The following is a 20,266-nucleotide window of genomic DNA, read 5'->3' as shown; positions in this document are numbered from 1 at the left end:
TGGCGGCCGCATACCTGCATGAGTGAGGATTTTTGGGTGTTTGCAAATAATCTCCTCGTTTAAACCATGAATTTACACTTTGCATATAAAGTATATACATGGTCATGAATTTTCTTATGTGCTAATGAGCTTCTTGCCTTTTAAATTTTTTTTTTTTTTAGTTTCTTCTCGGTGTTGAAGTTTCTGATCCTTCAATTTTAGGTGGATTTATATATATATATATATATATATATATATATATATATATATATATATATATATATATATATTATATATGTGTGTGTATGAAATATATATATACACATACACACACTTGCATCTCAGACTGTTTGGCACTGATGCATGCAAGAGATATGGCCAAGCGAAAGTACAGTGTTTAACAGAAATCGTAAACAGTTGAAATATGGAAATTGTCAATTGTTTATGCACACCAGGAGCACCTTACCTGAATTTCGTAATTTTGCGTGCTTTGTATTGTGCGTGCGCGTGCTTTCGCTTATGTTTCTCTGTATATTCCATTGAGTAGCAAATGTTCGTTGGTATCGCTTACAGTTAATGAGCTACAGTGCCTCTGTCGTAGCCCTGAAACCTCAGACATTATTTGTTTATTGGCAGGAATTCTTTTCTATAATTCAGTTATTCGTTATATGACTTTAATCACCTTATCCCGCAATATTATTTTATATTTGAGTAATAATTCTTGGCCCTAAGAAGAAAGGAATTGTATGGGTTCACTTCTAGAAAAAATCCAGTATGGCTCTGTTGACTTGAAAGTGCAGTTACTTACCTGGTTATTAGTGGATTATTCTGAGTCACAGCTTGGGAAGAGAGAGAGAGAGAGAGAGAGAGAGAGAGAGAGAGAGAGAGAGAGAGAGAGAGCGAGAGAGAATTTACATAAGTCATCAGTGTTCCGTCAAAGTGAACATAAATAAAATAAAAACTAAATAAATAATAAATAAAAATGCCAAAAAAGTAAAGTGAAAAATAAATAAAAATAAAGATAAACTTAGTATATAATTTAAAATTTGAGGCCCTTGGCTAGGTAATCGTTACTGCATCAGATACATTCTCTCTCTCTCTCTCTCTCTCTCTCTCTCTCTCTCTCTCTCTCTCTCTCTCTCTCTCTCTCTCTCTCTCTCTCCACGAACACCTTCGAAATAACTCTGAATCAGAGGGCTATGAAATGCAAGAGCAGGCGCGAAAAATAGCCATAGCGAATTGAGGGAGGAAGAAAACAACAAAAGGAATCGGAATGTTATTCAAGGTACGAATTGCCTAAACCTTCTGGGGTGTCTCACTCCCTTCCCCACCCCCCTTCCCTGTCGTAAATACTTACGGCGGCTTTTTCTTGTCAAGCGTTTTTTTCCTTCGTGGTTTTTTGTTGCGCTTTTATTGTGTAGTATTGAATACACATACATGTAGCGTATTCATGTACATACATGATTACATACATGATTACATACACATAAACACATACACACGTATAAATATATACACACCGGCTTTAACAATGGACACACCGTTTGCACGTCGTTGTGAATAAATCCTGAAAATATTTCACAGCCTTCCATAATTTCACGGCTTAATTAGCATATCACCATTCAAGGTTTAAAAGTCTGCTCATGAACAAATACACACATGATCAACGCCCAAATCTCTTCTACGCCCAAGCTTCGACCAGGGGAAACCAGGCAATGGCTGCTGTTGACCCAGTGAAAAATTCCAAGACATATGTTAAGCTGGAATTCGGGATCACCGCGTTGCGAAGGCCAGGCGACAACTGGATATCTTTTGGACAACAACTGGATATTTGAAAAGGGAAACTCTCTCTCTCTCTCTCTCTCTCTCTCTCTCTCTCTCTCTCTCTCTCTCTCTCTCTCTCGTTTTTTCTGAGAGGAAGAGATTTCTCAAATGTTATGTAAATATTTAAATATAGGAATCTCTCTCTCTCTCTCTCTCTCTCTCTCTCTCTCTCTCTCTCTCTCTCTCTCTCTCTCTCATTTTTCTTTTAGTTTATACTAAGGAGAAAGTTCCTCATTGGACGGGTGAGTACCGATTTCGGCTAGCACTCTGCTGGGCCCAAGTTCGATTCTCCGACCGGCCAATGAAGAATTAGAGGAATTTATTTCAGGTGATAGAAATTCATTTCTCGCTATAATGTGGTTCGGATTCCACAATAAGCTGTAGGTCCCGTTGCAAGGTAACCAATTGGTTCTTAGCCACGTAAAATGAATCTAATCCTTCGGGCCAGCCCTAGGAGAGTTGTTAATCAGCTCAGTGGTCTGGTTAAACTAAGGTATACCTAACCCCTATACTAAGGAGAAAAAACAATTCCTCAGATAATAATATGAGAACGGACAAGAGGTTGAAAATTGATGATAAAATACATCCTTTTAGTATATATACCCGTCTAGATTGCATGTGTGATGTAATTAATTTATAATATGCCAACTGGATTAAACTTACAACAGTGTTGTAACGAAAGCAGAGATGCTGTTATAGCCTTATAAAATATGTAGAACTACAATATATTCCTTGAAGGTAATGTCTCGTGTGTGTGCAATAATTTTGGCTGAATGGAGGAAGTGATATGATACACTACGAGAAGATTCCCCCTTGGAGCCGTCATTTGTGTCTGATAATAAGGAAGACTCTAAAGAAAATGTTGAAATCGATCATTAACAATGCCTCGGTTGGTTTGTGGTTGCTTTTGGTCGAATGAAAAGGGCTGTAATAATTTTTATGGTCGTTGCCATTTGTGTCTTGTTTCCATGGGAATTCAGCTCTGACACGGAAGGCTTTGGATTATGGAAATAGTTACCGTTTTCCGACGAAAGTCAGTTAATCCGTACTCAGTTGATGTTTTACATTTGAAGATGTTTTTAGTGAGCATGTAAATTCAATAATACAACTGCGAAAGGCTGGGATTATGAGTATAGTTCATGTATTTCTTACATAGGTCGGTTTACAAGTTAGATTATAAATACATACATACATATGTATATGTGTATATATATATATATATATATATATATATATATATATATATATATATATATATATATATATATCACAGAATTTCGTTTTCTGTTACTATCCACCCTTGTAATTATTACTAGTTCCTGTATGTAGTTTACATGAAAAATCTGCTCTGACGCCACGAGAGGCCTTGGATTATAAAGATGATTCATGGGTCTCTGAGTTGATCAGTTAATGCATTGCTATATTTTTCATTCTATTGAATGATACGTCATCATTTGCTTCTACCCACCCTTCCTTGTAAGTGCATGCGTCCTTCATTACCGAACATCGTGTGAATGCCCATGTCATGTACTGTAATGAAGGCGATGACGATAATGGCGTTGGCAGCATTTTGAGGTTCCGTTGAAGTTTATCAGATAAAAGCGGTATTTTATATGATTTCATTCTATTTTCTTTTTTATTTAAAGAAAACCTCGTAACTTGCATTTACGTCGGGCTCAGTTTGCTGTGCTTTTAACTCTGTATGGTTGTATGAATGAATTTAATGTTTTCCATATTTTCATGATAAAAGGAAGCCTCTTATATTCAGTCACCATTTGTATATACTGAGGCATATTGTCTCACTATCTTTCTTCGTGCTATTTTCATGTGTTTTAAAATGAAATTTTTTTCCCTTTGACAGTGTTATTCTTTCCTGCGTTTCCCCCGCCTTATCTAGCATTAGCCTCAAATTCAAGGTCACAAGATAGTGGTATGAGAGTAATTTCCTGCTTACCAGGTGATTCGTTATTTTATCAGATTTCCAGACGGTAATTACACACTTGCTGTATTCTGGGTAAAGAAAAATTCATATGCAAGAACACAGGTAGATGGATCAAAATACAGTGTGATAAGATGAGTGGGAATTTGTCATTGTTCAAATAGTAAATATATGCTATTAGTAAATATGTACTGTTAACAAATCTAAAGTAGTTCAGTGGAAATACAGTATTACAAGACAAAATACATAAATTGGAGATGTGCACTTTAAAGATAACCTATGCACTTCAGTTTATTATTCGGGGAAGGAAGGTGGGTGGGTGGGTATAAATAATCACGGTCTCGAAGAACAAACCGTGGATATAATGATATCAGGAGAAATAAGTGTTCGTGAGTTCAGTCACTTTTAAGTTGTAGACCTCGAGCTGATTTGTTGAATTTCGATTTGCAGTCGCACTGGAACCAGAGTGCAGGTATGGATGCAACAGAAAGTACTGTTCATGTATTTTAGTACTGAAACGAAATGGAAGGCGCATTAAAATGCCGTTGTATTGTAAGCTTTCTGCTCCAAATTTTTCCTGTTGGTCCCAGTTTTTCTTCACAATTTTTATACTTTTGGAGGCATCCTTTTTCAAATTATAGTAAGGTGAACGTTGTACTCAGTGCGTAAATACGTAAAGATGCACGAAATTTTCATTATTCATCAGCCTCTTCAGTCAGCTGAGGAAAATAAAGGCAGGAAAATGCCGAGTAATCGTGCCGTTTAAGATTTTGTTTTAAATATTAGTTTGCCTTCACTGTAGTGCAGAAGAACTATTGCCGCACCTTCGGCGTCTGCGTCCAAAGTAAAGAATAAGGTCAGCAGAAAGATGTTGAAATTTCAGTGAATTACGGTTTCTTTTTCATATTTAATGTCAGCAGCATATATATATATCTTCCACCACTTATATGTATCATGTCTCTTATACACTAAACCTTGGCAGACTTCTTCGTGCAGAATGAAATGACAAGGTCAGTCTTAACATGAAATTTCAGCGTGTTAATTTTTTCAAAATAGTCATTTGTAGGTATAATATAAGGAAATGACAAGTCGTCATGCGAAAATTGCGAAAAATGTTGCCTCACCCCCTCCTGTTGTGGTATGACTGGGAGACATTGTGGTAAAAGTTCAAAGTTTCTGATTATGAAAAATGTAATTTAAAATCTGTCCCTCCTTTGCGGTGCAGGTGAGAAAGGTTCGTGGTGCAGGCGAACTGAAGTTGACTTCGGCACCTCTGCTTGAATCGGCAAGAGTAATGCACGTGAATTTGAAGGAGTTGATTCAGGTTTTATTTTGTGAATAACTGTCATTTATAACTTCTGCAAAACTCCGGCTAACTGATTGCCTGTTTACTTTTGGGGAAGACAATAAAATCTCGGAAAAACGACGATAAAGAACCCAGGGAATTGGGGGTTAAAGTAGAGGAGGCGTGAGATAGCTACGATAAAGAACAAATACGAAAAGGTGACACGGCAGTAAAATAGATGGTGATCACGGCAAATTAAGTAAAGTGTGCACTTCGTCAGCGTCATGAAAATTTATGGACGCAGTAAGAATTGCGCGCTGTTAACCCAAATGCGAAGGATGATGTCATCTACATCATAATGATTACGAGACATTTTATGCGTCTCTCAACACTTTTATGATCAAGTAAAAAAAAAAATAATATTGATACTAAAATAACAATGGAGACCAAGCGCAATTTTTGCCGGCAAAGGTTACTTCAATGACCGTCAGTTAGAAGGTACATGACGCTTATTCTTCGGTGATCTTTTGAACATTTTGATGTTTTGTTGACATTCTGGTCACTTCATTGCCTATTTATTATTAGGAGCAACAACATAGTCGACTTCTTAAGCTCCATGACGAAGTTTTCGAGTGTACGACCTATAATGAAACAGCTGTAAGTATTGATTTAAATAACAGTTTTTGTATGGAAATTCGCAGGCCATGTTATTTATTGGTTTGGATCACTATATGATGTCATTGAGAGAGAGAGAGAGAGAGAGGGAGAGGGCTGGCCCGAAGTATTAGACTTATTTAACTTGGCTAACAACCAACTGATGCATGTACCTCTTAATAAAAGTAAAATTTGAAAACTAGTTTGAGTCAGCGAGCGTCTTGGAGATTTTCGAAGTGGTACTTTGAAATTGTTAAATTTTTTTGTTTAAGGTTTTCAAGCAACATAAAACGCACTGAGAAATCTTAAGTGTTTAGTGTTGGTAGGAAAGAAAAGAAAAATATACGGATGAAATCTAAACAGACGTAAGTTTCAGGAGCTCTTCAAATCAGTACGATTGACTGATCGAGTTATTAATCTGGAGTGATGTTAATCCCCATTATCACCGAAAGCCGTAGAAATAAATTATTTGTTTATTAAACTTCCAGTGACGCAGATATCTAATAATACCAACGCGTGCTCATAATAAAACGAAGAAGATGGCAATTGATCCATTGATGTACTGTAAAACTAACAGCCATTGATCAATTAATATACTGTAAAACTAACAGCCACGGGATGGAAAACGAGTGGGAAGTCCTTTCTTCGCTCATAACTAGTTCTAATGTATTTTCCATTTACATGTCATTAACATAAACACTTTTTTTTTTACCATCCCTTGCATACTCAATTCCGTCAAAGTGGTCCTCCTTCCAGCCACGTGCTTAACTAACCGCGCCCAGTAATTACCGGAGGTTTTCCGTTCCAGGTTACTTTGACCTTCGTGACCCGCGTTTTTTTCTCTCTCCCCCAAGTATTCATAGGATACGTCAGACCTGGAAGATGTAGGATTCGTAATTGTAGGAAATGTCTTCTTGGAAGGTGGTGGTGTTTCACCTGCAGTTTGGCGGTTTGTATTGAAGTGGCTGACTTATAGTGTCCGATTAGAAAAGGAGACTCGGCTTATGTGTACTTATGTTACGATTGACTGAACGTTATTATAGTTTTGTGTTTATTTTATAGGTTTGTATCATCGATATTTGGACTTTAAGGAAGTCTTCAGAGTTTTTGTAAGTTCGTAGGCGTTCTTCGTTCAGTTTAATATTACCTGAGTATATTCCAAAAACATTTAAATATCAGATTGATGAATTTTGGGAAGCACGTTTATTGCAGTCAATAAAAGAAGTTGGTGAGAAATGATAAATAAGTGAAAGATGATAATAACCAACGTTCCGTTTTTAGGGTATATTCTGAAGACACCAAGACTAAGGCTAGGTACTTGACGGACAACTCGGTAGTGCCACTAAAGAGCACTGCTCAGTCGTGCTTACTGAAAACACAGAAGCAACACTAAGTGGTACCTCTCACATGTGAAGGAGTATGCTTCAGGGAAGCGCCATTATACATTACACGCACATTAAAATGATAATCACGATTCGTATAGAATGATTCTTCAACAACGCTTACTTTTTGCACTTGCATGAGAGACATTGCTTTAAATAAGCAATCGAGTTTTCTGTACAGTATATTATGCTGTATGAGCCGTGGCCCATAAAGCTTTCAGCCACGGCCCGGTGATGGCATGTCCTGTAGCGTTGCCAGACGCACAATCATGGCTAACTTTAGCCTTAAATAAAATAAAAACTATTGAGGCTGGAGGGCTGCAATTTGGTTTGTTTGATGATTGGAGGGTGGATGATTAACATACCAATTTACAGCCCTCTAGCCTCGCCTCGGTAGTTTTTAAGATCTTGAGTGCGGACAGAAAAAGTGCAGACGGACAGACAAATGGCCATCTCATTAGTTTTCTTTTACAGAAAACTAAAATCCTCCTCGGTTGGTAATCGCATGGTTCTTTCCCTCAGGTCTAGCGGCATTGTTGCACAATTGCGTGGGTATGCTGCAGCTGCAAGCAGAGTTGCCTCGAAGTGCTTCCCCATCTTTGTTTCTTGGGTTGTTGAGGTCATTTCCTTGGATTCATCTTTGCCGTCCAGAAAACAGGGCAATGGGCCTGTTTTGAAGGAACCGACAAAACTCATTTCCTTGCTTTCTCCAGATAACTTCGGATCCTACTACTGCTTCTTCTAAGTAATTTACTGCCTCTTAGCCAAATAATTTTTCAGCTGTGTACGAAAAACTTGTGTAGGTTATTTTATAGATGCGTGTGTGCAGTGAGGCGACATTAGGTAAGAATGCTTAGGAATCTAAGCATGAATTACCATTATCAGTTTCATAACATCGAACGTTTATTGTGAAACAAGAATCACACGGGAAAGAGAACAGGTTTGGGAGTGATTTACAGTGTGAGAATTGATGGGGGGAGAGAGAGAGAGAGAGAGAGATAGAGAGAGAGAGAGAGAGAGAGAGAGAGAGAGAGAGAGAGAGAGAGAGAGGCGTCAGTTCCAGGAACCTGACGGAAGCCAGCAGTTGCATGCAAGTTCTCGTTGTGTGGATCTTTTCGACGAATCTGACGGCAAAAAATGGGCGGTGCGTAATTGTAATCACTTTGATTGAAACCTTGTGGCAGAAGGCGGGAAATTTTGCTTGAAAACTGCTTTGTAACCGCCAACTTGCTATGACGAAATAGGAAAATGGTAAAATGGTAATTGCTTGAAATTGGAGACTTGTGTTACGAATTTGTCAAGGCATGAAATTGATTGTCTTTTGCATGTGATGGTACGAAAGGGTTTTTGTAAGTACGCGTTATGTGCTCTTTGAGGCCCACGCACGTACTATGATTCGCCCGTGTGCTTGTGATCGTTTGTAATCTCGTACTTGTGAACTTGTATGCATCGAATACGTTTAAGCGTTTTCTCGATTGTTCCCTTTACCTAATGAAATGAAATTTTGCTCATTCTCCCTTCATATGTCGTGACCTTTTTTTACATTAGTTTAAAAAATTACTTAAAGCATGAGTATTAAAATGGAGAAACTAATCCACAATTGTGTAACTGTGCACATATTTAAAGTTAAAACTACAGAGAGTTTTGCAGCGTCCCTTCGGTCTCTAGCTGCAATCTCTTTCATTCCTTTTACTGTACCTCCGTTCCTATTCTCTTTCTTCCGTCTGACTTTCCACTCTCTCTTACAATTGTTCCATAGTGTAACTGTTAGGTTTTCCTCTTAGACCTTTCATTCCTTCTTACTGTCAATTTCTGTTTCAGCGCTGAATGACCTCATAGGTCCCAGCGCTTGGCCTTCGGCCTAAATTCTGTATTCTATGCTACTCTATCTTAAAATGGAGAAACTAACCCACAATTATGTAACTGTGCACATATATATATGTTGAAAATAAAACTACAGGGAGCTTTCGAGAACCTGTACGATTCTCCTTTGCAGTCTCACAAAGGGGACACGTACATATTCTCGAAAGATCTCTGTAGATTGTCATTTTGAAATACATATTGTTACAGTTACATAATTATTGATTTTTTTAAACACTGGTAGTTTTGCTCTCTCTAATATTTTTTATGATGATACATAACCATTGAAGTTCCTGTTCAAGTAAATTACCTAATCTGTGTGGATTAAGAATGTTATTTATGAGATTAGTTTGTCAGCAATCCAGTTTTTTGTAGATAAGGCTTATATTTTTATGCCTGTATACAAGTAGCCTATATGCTTTTGCAGCACTTAGCGTGCATGCTTGCAAACATACGTAATGAATACATATGCTTGCATACACGCAGTATGTAAAATGAAGCAAACGTAAGCATTATGTAGCTGCTTGTTCGTATGTATTCTTCATATTTCTTGCCTTTATCCCCTCAGTTTGCTCTCGCATGTGTGCGCACGCGTGAGACGCAGGATAAAAAAAAGTCAAGGTCGGAACCGCACGTTGAACTTTTTTCCCTCCCTCCCTCCCTCCTTTTACTGTGTATGGTCTTTTTGTCCACCGTTGAGGTCTGTTCCGTAATCTCTTGGTTTTGTGGTGCGCTTAGCAAAACCTCCTGTTGATCAAGTGAGCTTCCTCTCCATAGGGAATCTTTTTAGTAGTCGCTTTCGAGATCAGTTGGTCAGTGTTATCGACGTTTTTGTGCTGAGAGAGAGAGAGAGAGAGAGAGAGAGAGAGAGAGAGAGAGAGAGAGAGAGAGGTGCTCATTTCTGGCAGTTTGTATCGTCGAATTAAACTCTGCCATCCTATTTACATATCGACGCTATCACATTATAGTTTAGACACACTATAATCATGGCTTGCAATTGAGCGATCTTTCAAGAAAAAAAAAATCACCCAGTAAAAAACGGCATCCGGAGTTGATTCCCAAAGCTCGGAGTCAAAATGCTGAAGAGCTAGTTAGTTTTCTGTAAAAGAAAACGCTTGAGATGGCTTTATCTGTCTGTCCGCACTCTTTCTGTCAGCCCCCAGATCTTAAAAACTACTAAGGCTAGAGGGCTGCAAATTGGTGTGTTGATCATCCACTCTCCAATCATCAAACATATCAGGTTGCAGCCCCCTAGCCTCAGTAGTTTTTATTTTATTTAAGGTTAAAGTTAGCCATGACCGTGCGTCTGGCAACGCTGTAGGACAAGCCACCACCGAGCCGGTGCTGAAAGCTTCATGGGCCACGGCTCATACAGCATTATACGTTGTACGGGAAACTCGATTGCGACGAAGAAACTTCGGCGCATTTTTTACTTGTTTTTATATGTGAATAACGTAGTCTCTCCTACAAAATTATATCAGTTCAACATATAATGATTAACCATTAATTGCTAGGCAGCATCTTCTGGCAACTCTGCTTTTTGATACTACCTAATAACTGTACACCATTCTCAGCACGCCTTCAAAATGCCCCACCTTCGTTCTTATCGGCGTTCAACCTTCACAGATCAAACTGGGTTGAAATTAGAAGTTTCGTGTAGTCGATCGATTGGGCTGAGTCGTTAAGGAAGAAACCAGGCACTGAAATCTCTCGGGTTATTGTATCAAAAATTCATGAAGCATTAGGCTCATGTTTGCTGGATATAAAAATCCCTCTGGCAAGACAAACACACGATTCCAAGACAGCGGCGATTTTTTTTTTTGTCAGCGACATAAAAAGGACGTTTCAAATCTTACGATAGACACGCTGAAATACTGGAGATTGAAAATAGAAATCTAATATCACTTTAATCAAGAAGAAAAGCCGAGTAAAAAAAAATGTGCAGACTATTAATAAGGAACCCAGACTCTCTCTTGTGATATTTATGCTAAAATTTAGACATGGAAGTTATGTGATCCTTGTACCCTCACCAATTTGACATGGAAGTTACGTTATCCTTGGGCCCTCACCAATAAAGTAAACAACTCATGTAGCATAACACTTGATGAGATTTGTGAATCTTTTGTCTGCGCAATGCTCTTCCGTAATTTCGGCCACTGACCCGAGCCATAGAAATATATGATCCAATTACATTCTTTGACCTAATCAGTAAGGATTTCCCGACATATAAAATATCGAATCCACGGGGAAATGATCAGAAGTGAAATAGACTAATAGAATTAACTCGGCTTTATAGCATTCTCAGGTATGAATGTTATAAAACTGTAAACATTTACAGTTTCAAAGGGGGCATTGTTCGAGGTCTGCCAGTACTCTTGTTCACTCCAGACATATTCATAGAACTGTTGTGCGTGACCCTTGGTTCTAACGGCCTCTAACCTATAAAACTGTACTTCACTGCATCTCAACTATCACAAGTCAGTCAGTACATACACGCATGTATATATATATATATATATATATATATATATATATATATATATATATATATATATATATATATATATATATATATATAGAAATAACACAGAAATTCACGTGTGGAACAGAATAAATTTCTGACTCACATCAGGATGAACCCAGGTCTTTCAGTTGAAAGACCTGGGTTGATCTGATGTTAGTCAGAAATGTACACATAATGGACATACATATATGTATATATATATATATGTATTTATTTATATATGATATATCATATATATATATATATATATATATATATATATATATATATATATATATATATATATATATATATAAATTTATATGTTAACGCATGCGGATGTTTAGTCGTTGCGAAGCGCCGACGATTATGGATGGATGACCCTGAAACTAATCGCATTCTTAGCTTTAAAGCTGTGGTATTATGCTTGAAGATAAATGTTACATAATTTATTTCCTCAGTTAATGTCATTATAACCCATGAAATTACTCTGCCATCTGTTGTATAAACCAACAAGGGCATCGTTTGGAATAGAAAATAGATAGTTTTAAGTAAGGTGATCCACGAAGCTTAGTAGTAGTAATACCAGGAGCTCCTCTCTTGTACACTTAGGAATGGCAAGATCCTGTTAATGAGGTGATGCCTATCAACAGCACTTACACTCGACTTGAAATTTTCGTCTGTGGGGTTTTTTTTTTTTTTTTTAGACTCGCAAACGTTTGCCATCGTGTTTCGACTGCATTTGTTTTTTTTTTTTTTTTTTAATCTCCAATGTGGAGTCTGAGAACTCTTGTCTAAGCACCTTGGGGAAACTCTGGTGTTATATTTAATTTTAACCTGGCAGGAACAGTGATGTCTAGTCTCAGTCTAAATGAAAACCTTGGCCGTTTAATATAAACTCCAGGTGGAAGCTTGAACTTGTCTCAAACCCGGAGTAAATCTGGAATGGTTAACCTGGATCTCGGAGGGAATATGGGATATCATCCCAGTTTTAAGGAAATCCTTCGAATATTTATTCTCCAGGTGAACCTTAGAGGGAATATTGGTTATCTCGTCTCAGTTTTAAGGAAATTCTTCGACTATTTAAACTCCAAATGAACCTAAGGAGGAATATGGGAATTGGATATCTTGTCTCAGTTTTAAGGAAATCCTTTGATTATTTAATCTCCACTTGAGTCAGATAGGAAATATGGGTTATCTAATCCCAGTTTGAAGGAATTCCTTCGAATATTTAATCTCTAGCTGAATCTTAGAGGAAATACTGAATATATGGTCTCAGTTTTAAGGAATATTTAATCTCCAACTCCAAAGAAAAATCTTAGGTAAATAATAAATACCCAGGATTAGTCTGCCACGGGAACGTTATGGGTCTTGTCTTAATCCTCGAGGGAAGCTTGGCTTTCTGGTCTTCCTCAAGTTATAAAAATAAAAAAAAGAAAGAAAATTGTCGAAGCGTGCAAGGGATAAGAGGGGTGTTAGTGGTGTGCCCTTTAATGCTCCTGGTTCAGGGGGTCAAGCAGCAAGCACATTTGCTTTGATTGGAAGTATCGACTTTAGACCCCATCCGCCCCTTCGATACTTATGTGACTTCACTAGCGCGGGTCTTTGCGGTAACTTTGTTGTGCTTGCTTCCTGCGATAGTTTTGCTGCAATTGGTTTTTATAGCCTGTTTTTGCTTTTTATGAGCTATTTACATCGTTGCTTGTTTCCACATTCTTTTATGCACGATTCATTGTTTTTCCTGGGTTTTACATTTTAATTTTTCATATGAGCAAAACTGAATAAGAAAGACGAATAAATCAGACGGTAGTAACACTGTGTTCTTATGATATACTTTATTTAGGTAATCTACTTCTTTCTTGACATTTTACCAAGTATTTACTTGTCTGTTATCGACTTCATCAGTGTCCAATGTTCCAATATTCATATATTCCCTTCCGCCACATAACAGCATTCTACATGGCCGAGATTGTTATTGTTGCTTATTGCTTTTTAGATTGAACCAGAGGACTTTACATATAAAACAATGATTGTAAGAATACAATAATGGAGTATATTTTAAAAATATACTCCATTAGTGTATTCTTACAATCATTGTTTTATATGTAAAGTCCTCTGGTTCAATCTAAAAAGCAATAAGCAACTTGAATAACAATCCTCGGCCATGTAGAATGCTGTTATGTGGCGGAAGGGAATATATGAATATTGGAACATTGGACACTGATGAAGTCGATAACAGACAAGTAAATACTTGGTAAAATGTAAAGAAAGAAGTAGATTACCTAAATAAAGTATATCATAAGAACACAGTGTTACTACCGTCTGATTTATTCGTCTTTCTTATTCAGTTTTGCTCATATGATGATGAAGTTGCTTAGATATCAGACTGGTTTCTGTTCAGTTACTTGAGAGTGTTATTAATCTATCACGTGACGTCATTCTTGCTTGTGCGTCGCCCTATTGGAGGAATTAGTCTTTTGGAGGCGGGGGCGGGGGGCCAGTCTCAGATGAACGTCGTGCATTGTGTAGACTAGAGCAACATTAACGATTTTTGTTAACATTTGAGATTCATTAACACACTGTTCATGCAAACATTTTGCGTTCTGTATTATTTCAGTTGGGTGTAGATTCTCTGTTAATAAAACTCTTCATTATAAAGAAGCAGTTCTGTCTCTTGCTTCTGGGCTAAAGGGCTAAACGGCCCCTCTCTCCCGTCTTGTAAATTTTTTTTTTTTTTTTTGGTTTTCTTTATGCCTGGGCTAGAGAAATGTAGGATTGGCCTGTGCACTTTGCTTCTGTCTAATCGTAGTTGATGCATTGAATTGGCCTTAGTTTGTTTGAAATAGCTGTGTACTTGTGGCTTGGTTATTTTTCGAAATAAATTGAGCGAGGTGCTTCTCTCTCTCTCTCTCTCTCTCTCTCTCTCTCTCTCTTTCTTGCGTAGCTACGCGTGGTGCTATTTCATGAGTTTCATAGTTTGTGATATATGTGAAATGTTATCTCTGTCTGTAGACGTCAGTTCGAAACTGATAGATTTCCCTCGTCATTTCGATCATGCTTGCAATATTAGTACAAAATGTAAATTTAAACAGTTAAACGGTCACTTCAATGGATTTGCATCGTTACCCCTCATTGTTAGTAAATTACTTAATCAGACCATAAAAAATTCTTCATAGGTGAGTTATATTACTCAAGAATTATTGTGTACAATCGTCCCCGATGTAGGGATAGACAGTGGCATTTTCATTTAACGGTACCAGCAGGTTAATTCTGTTTGTGGTAAGGAGAGACATCAGAACTAAACGGATACTCACCGTTTCCTTAATAATCGTTACCTGTTGAAGTACGTAATGATGGGAAACATTTTTTCCCTCACTGTACCTCCCAGGTACTTCCCCAAGCTCTCTCTCTCTCTCTCTCTCTCTCTCTCTCTCTCTCTCTCTCTCTCTCTCTCTCTCTCTCTCTCTCTCTCTCTCTCTCTCTGTGGCCTTATAGCACAGTGGTAACCCCCTGAACTTGAGTTTATTAAAGTCCATCAAATTGTATACCATTAAAACCGGAGTGTCTCGATGAAGTAATTCTCATCTCGCCGGGTTGAATCCACCCATCTCTCTCTCTCTCTTTCTCTCTCTCTCACACACATTATATATATATATATATATATATATATATATATATATAAATAAATATATAAATATATAAATATATATATATAAATATATATATATATAAATATATATATATATATATATATATATATATATATATACACACATACATACATGCACATTTGTGTTCGTCTTAACGATGACAGCGAAAATAAATGGGTGAAAGTGCGTGACTTCTCAGGGATGTTTAATGATTGCACGAATCGATGTTATTGTGCTTCAGGGGTAGTGATCCTTGGCGATGTATTTTCTGTTTATTCACTTTTTTGTTTTTTTAACGTTTTCCCGGAAGGTGAGTACACTTACCAGTGGTTTGCTGTATTTGTGCTTGCGTGTGATTATCTATGTAATGCGTAACTTTTGGTATCAAAGCTATTACTGTCAATGAACAGGCCCTTGGGGAGGCCGGTGTAGTGATGTGGCCTTTATTCTAACCTATGGAAAAGGAAGAAAAAGAAGCAAGTGGGTTTAAACGGGATGGGTGCCAAGACTTTTGTAGTGATGGGAGGTCTTTCAACTCAGGGATACGGAAGTTGAGATAGAATTCCAAAGTTTGCCAGTAGTGATAATTTTTTTTTAGACTGAACAATGTTACGATTTCTTTCTATAACACACACTCACTGAACCTGTTATGCTTTTGTCACATTGATTCCCTCATAACTTTTAATTTTTATAAGAATTGAAAGAGATGAATTGAGATGGGATTCGGTGGCTATGAAGAAGAGAAGATGATACAGCAGTCCAGATGTTTTCTGCTTGAGAGGAAGATGGAGATAGAATAGGTTAGGTTAAAAATGCTCCATAGATACTGTTATACCCGTTTTTTATTTGCGATTATTTAGCTCTTTAAAAGCGTGATGTTGGAAAAAAGTTCGTAAGAGAATTTTTGAAGAAAGGGTCTGGGCAATGCTGTAATGAGAGGATATGATTTTTTTTTTTATAGCGTGAGGTTATTCATAACGAATCAAAACTTACCGAATATTTCAAATAATGTCAGTGGAAAATTAATCATTAGTTAGGTTTTGCAGTTGAGTATCAACTGGAGGTGTTTATCTTTACAAGCAACATTTGTGTAATACATTTAAGACTTTGTATGAGGAGTTTCAATTGAAACATATTTTTAATACATTACAGGTCTCAACTGAAACTTCCGAGTTACGCTGCGACATATGTTCCAGAATCTTTGATCGCCGTTCCCGCCTCGATGCACACTACAAGACTCACACAGGGGAGCGGCCGTTTTCCTGCCCCTTCTGCGGCAAGAGCTTTGCTTCAAAGGGCAACTGTAATACCCACATGCGTGTGCATACCCGTGAGAGGCCATATCAGTGCCCTCATTGTGAAAAGAGATTCTCCCAACACGGACAGCTAGTGATACACATCAGGAGGCACACGGGAGAAAAACCTTATATCTGCACGCACTGTAACAAGGGTTTCACTTGCTCAAAGGTGCTGAAAATTCATGTCAGGACACACACCGGTGAGAAACCCTTTCAGTGTGAATATTGTCACAAGGGATTTGCGGCTTATGCCAACTTAGTGGTCCATAGAAGAATTCATACTCGTGAACGTCCATATTCGTGTCATTTGTGTGGTAGAGCTTTTGAACATTCAGGAAACCTTAGTAGACATGTGCGTGTGCATAGAGTAGATAATGGTGTTCGTTGTATTCCATGTGGACAGGTGTTCTCTTGTGACCAGGATTTAGTGGCTCACACGGCACATGTTCATCCAAATGAACATGCACGAGAAGATGAACCTGAAGTTGAGGAGTCATCCCCAACCACTGAATCCACTATCAACATGCAAGAGTTCAAACAGTTTCATCCACCTCATGGTATACAGTCGGTGGCTCCCCCGACATGCGAACGTCAGATGACTGTGCTGACACCCATGGCCCCCCCTGTTTCTACAACCTCTGTGATATCACATTCGGCAGAACCAGATGAAGTGAGAGACCGTGGGCCCTGTGTAACATTAAGTGATTCTGAGGATTCTGGTCGTGAATCTGGCGGAAGTGCTGGATTTTCCTCATCTCCTGATCAGCCCTTTGATAGGCTACCTAATCAGCTTTCAGGGGCATCCCTTAAAGTAGAAGAGTCAGACATAACTGTTTTGGATGGAAAAGTACGATTGATACCACCAGTAACTTCCTGTGACTCTCCACGAGAGACTTTGGTCTCCTCAGCACCTTCAAGTTGTTCGTTGCCATCTCAAGCCATTAGAATGCCTCCAAAGAAGCAACAGTATCCAGGAGGACGGTCACCCTTGAATGCACTGCAGACTTCCATCTCTTCACAGAAGCAGCTGTCATCCGAGGTTTTTGCTCAACCTTTAGTCAGCCATTGCTCAGTTTCTGTTTCACAAGTCACTTCTCTAGCTCCTCCATTTGTTGCTGTTCCTTTGGAAACTAACTTACTTTCTGATACCAGTGCCCCTAATTCCCCACACCTTAATATACATAAGTTATCCATAGATCAGCAACTTTCTTCCAACACTGTAACACCTGTGGGGCTTAGTGCGGCATCTCATTCATATCCAAATACTCCACACGGTGATCAGCGTCATGGAGGGTCACCAAATTATGTCTCACAAATGTACAGAGGCACCACCCCACCCCAGGCCAGAGAAAATTTAGAAACGAATCCACTGGATCTTTCTCAGTCAGTAAATTCCCAGACTGAGGGACAGTTTGTTGGAAGTGTTACACAAGGTAATGCACCCCTCAACCTATCCCAAAGATTAGAAGTTCCAACATCAAGGTTTAATGAGACAGCCATTGGGTTATGTTCTGACAGTGAAGTAGTTTCGACTTCTCAGTCACTTTTATCACCTGTGCCATCTGTGACACCTGTACCTCATCACCTTCTTGCAACGGCTTCCCCATCTCCCCCTACATCTCGGTCGAATGTCTTGAGGAGAAAATCTGCTGATGTTGGCCACTCTGATTGTAAAAAAAACAAAACACGAAAGGTTGCTCCACCACCACTCATTCCTATCCACACTCCAGAGGAAACCCCTTCACCTGTGCTATCATCACTAGATGCTTCCATCACACAACCAGTAACATCAGCACTTGAGCCATTATCAGGTGCTGTTTCTATGTCTTGCACATCTTCATCTCCCACTTATAGCCATGTCGGTCCAACACAGACCTCTAGTTCAATTACCTCCACTTCATGCAGTGTGTCTGATGTACAAATTAATGGAATAGCCCCTCAGATAAATTCCTCTTCCACTTCTAATAGTACAGTGTCTGTCATTCATAGTGCACCTCTAATGTCACACCAGCCTGCTATGCATTCTTCTGCTTTCTCTTTACCTCCTCCTCCTGCTCCTTCCCGGCCTTCAGCTCAACCTCCTTCAGTTCTTCCTCCTCCCCCTCCTCCTCCTCCTCCTCCTCTCCCTGTTACTTCTTCCTGGTCAAAAATGGGAGACTCTACGTCAGACATCATTATAGATTCTGACATTCCAAAAGAAAAGCTTATAGTTTCTCCCAAAAAATCAGATGGACCACTCACTGGGTTCTGCTCAGGTTTAACCTCTTCTATAGAAAGCATGCGAGAAAATATCCAGAGGTCGCTAATGTCTCTCCTACCTGGAGGTCATGAGGGCGTTGCTTTTAAGAGGAAAGTGGAGACTGCTCTGGTTGCTCTAGTTGGAGATGCACCTATGAAGCAGATGGGATATCCTGAAAAGACTGCCGAACAGGTTAGCATCATTTCTGTCTGTTTTTAAGAAAAGGCTGGTGTTGGTTATGTGGTTATTCTTGCTTTATCAGATGGTATCTAGAAAGATAGAAAATTAATTAGGTAAAAAAAGTATTAATATACGGTAATTCTGGTATAATTGAATGTGCTTAATGTTACTGATTGATATGAGGTTTGAATACTGTTCCTTAAGGCAAGAATAGAAAACTAGTTTTTTTTTTATAAGTTTCAGAATAAAAAAAATGCATGATTTTAACAGTTCAGTTGTTGTGGAAGGACAATAGGTACAAAAGAAATAAAGATGAAATCTTTTGAATTTACTTTTTAATGCAAACGAAGTTGAAGTAATTTACACAGCACAAAGATAAAAGATATATGTGCAAAAGGCTTTTCAGTCTTTTAGTGTAGTTTTAAGGATAATGAATAGTCTTAATATCACCGAGACCCCGTAAATCACGCTGTTTTTTACTTTTATTTTAGGTTTTGATAACAATTCTGGACATGGCTGGTAAAAGTCCGTGTGCTGATGTGCGTGTGGACGAACAGGAACGCCTCAAGATTAACATGCGGAAGTTCCTTGAGTATGGCTTTCCCTCTAAAGCAACATGGGAGGAACTTGGGTGGAATGGACGACCAATCGAGTCCATTATGGACAACATTATAACTTGGATATCCAGGAGACAGACAGTGGACACAAAGCCATTTGCTGGAGGACTCTTTGGTGCTGGTACAGTTCCGAGAGCCATTGGCAATGCCGAACTATTTACTGGGGGGCCAACTGGTGGTGGTAGTGGGGGAGGGGGGACAGGAGAGGAACTGAAGGTGAATGGGTCCCCCCTGAAAGCATCTTGATAGTGAGATGTTTAATATACTTCATCAGTTATTGATATTTGCAAGTCATTGATAGTGCAAGGCCCAAATACAATTCAGTCAAAATGGCTGGGATAGTATGGTCCCAGAATGGTGCATAATACTTCTGGTAAGAGGCTATGATTTTTCCAAGTGGAGTTATTGTGATGTAGTGATTCTTGTGTGGAGAACATTCGGAATGTGCAGTTTGAGAAAGCCTTGCAGTGGCAACTTTGCTGTATGTGATATCCAGCGGGGGAGATCCTCATTAGTCAAGGTTGGTAGAGATAAATGATTTGTACAAATATTTATGGTATTTATTTGGTTTTATAAAAATACATTGAAATGGAAAAGTTTTTCTTTTTCCTTATTACTATGTGAGGTAATTATTTAGATTTGTCAGTGTTAGAGCAATGTGATAGAGTATGTTGCACAATGATAAAGCTATTAAGCAAGACCAGAGTTCCCAATATACAAAAACTTTAGGTATTAAGAGCAGTGAACCATACTGTGCTTGAAGGCAAAAGCATGACTTTAAAAGTGGAAATCTTATTACTTTTAGAAGATTGTATAAATTGTTCAGTGGCAGCAAATGATGGCATTTTAATAGTTT

At 38.4% G+C, this 20,266-nt stretch overlaps 1 protein-coding gene across 4 annotated transcripts in view; it reads left to right on the top strand.

Moving 5' to 3' along the window:
- The window catches only part of LOC136852586 (uncharacterized), a 138,029-nt gene extending 118,023 nt beyond the window's left edge, over window positions 1–20,006 (top strand). For all 4 annotated transcript variants that reach the window (XM_067127429.1, XM_067127428.1, XM_067127427.1 and 1 more), the window contains 2 exons: window positions 16,229–18,805; window positions 19,285–20,006. In XM_067127429.1, the coding sequence (XP_066983530.1) occupies window positions 16,391–18,805; window positions 19,285–19,656 (2,787 nt within the window). In that variant the 5' untranslated portion in view covers window positions 16,229–16,390 and the 3' untranslated portion in view covers window positions 19,657–20,006. The remainder of the gene's footprint in view (window positions 1–16,228; window positions 18,806–19,284) is intronic.
- The last annotated feature ends 260 nt before the right edge of the window (window positions 20,007–20,266 follow it).

Source organism: Macrobrachium rosenbergii, chromosome 25 (assembly GCF_040412425.1).
Source record: "Macrobrachium rosenbergii isolate ZJJX-2024 chromosome 25, ASM4041242v1, whole genome shotgun sequence".
NCBI lineage: Eukaryota > Metazoa > Arthropoda > Malacostraca > Decapoda > Palaemonidae > Macrobrachium > Macrobrachium rosenbergii.
Note: the sequence above shows the minus strand (reverse complement) of the source record. Positions and strands in the feature narration are given on the sequence as shown.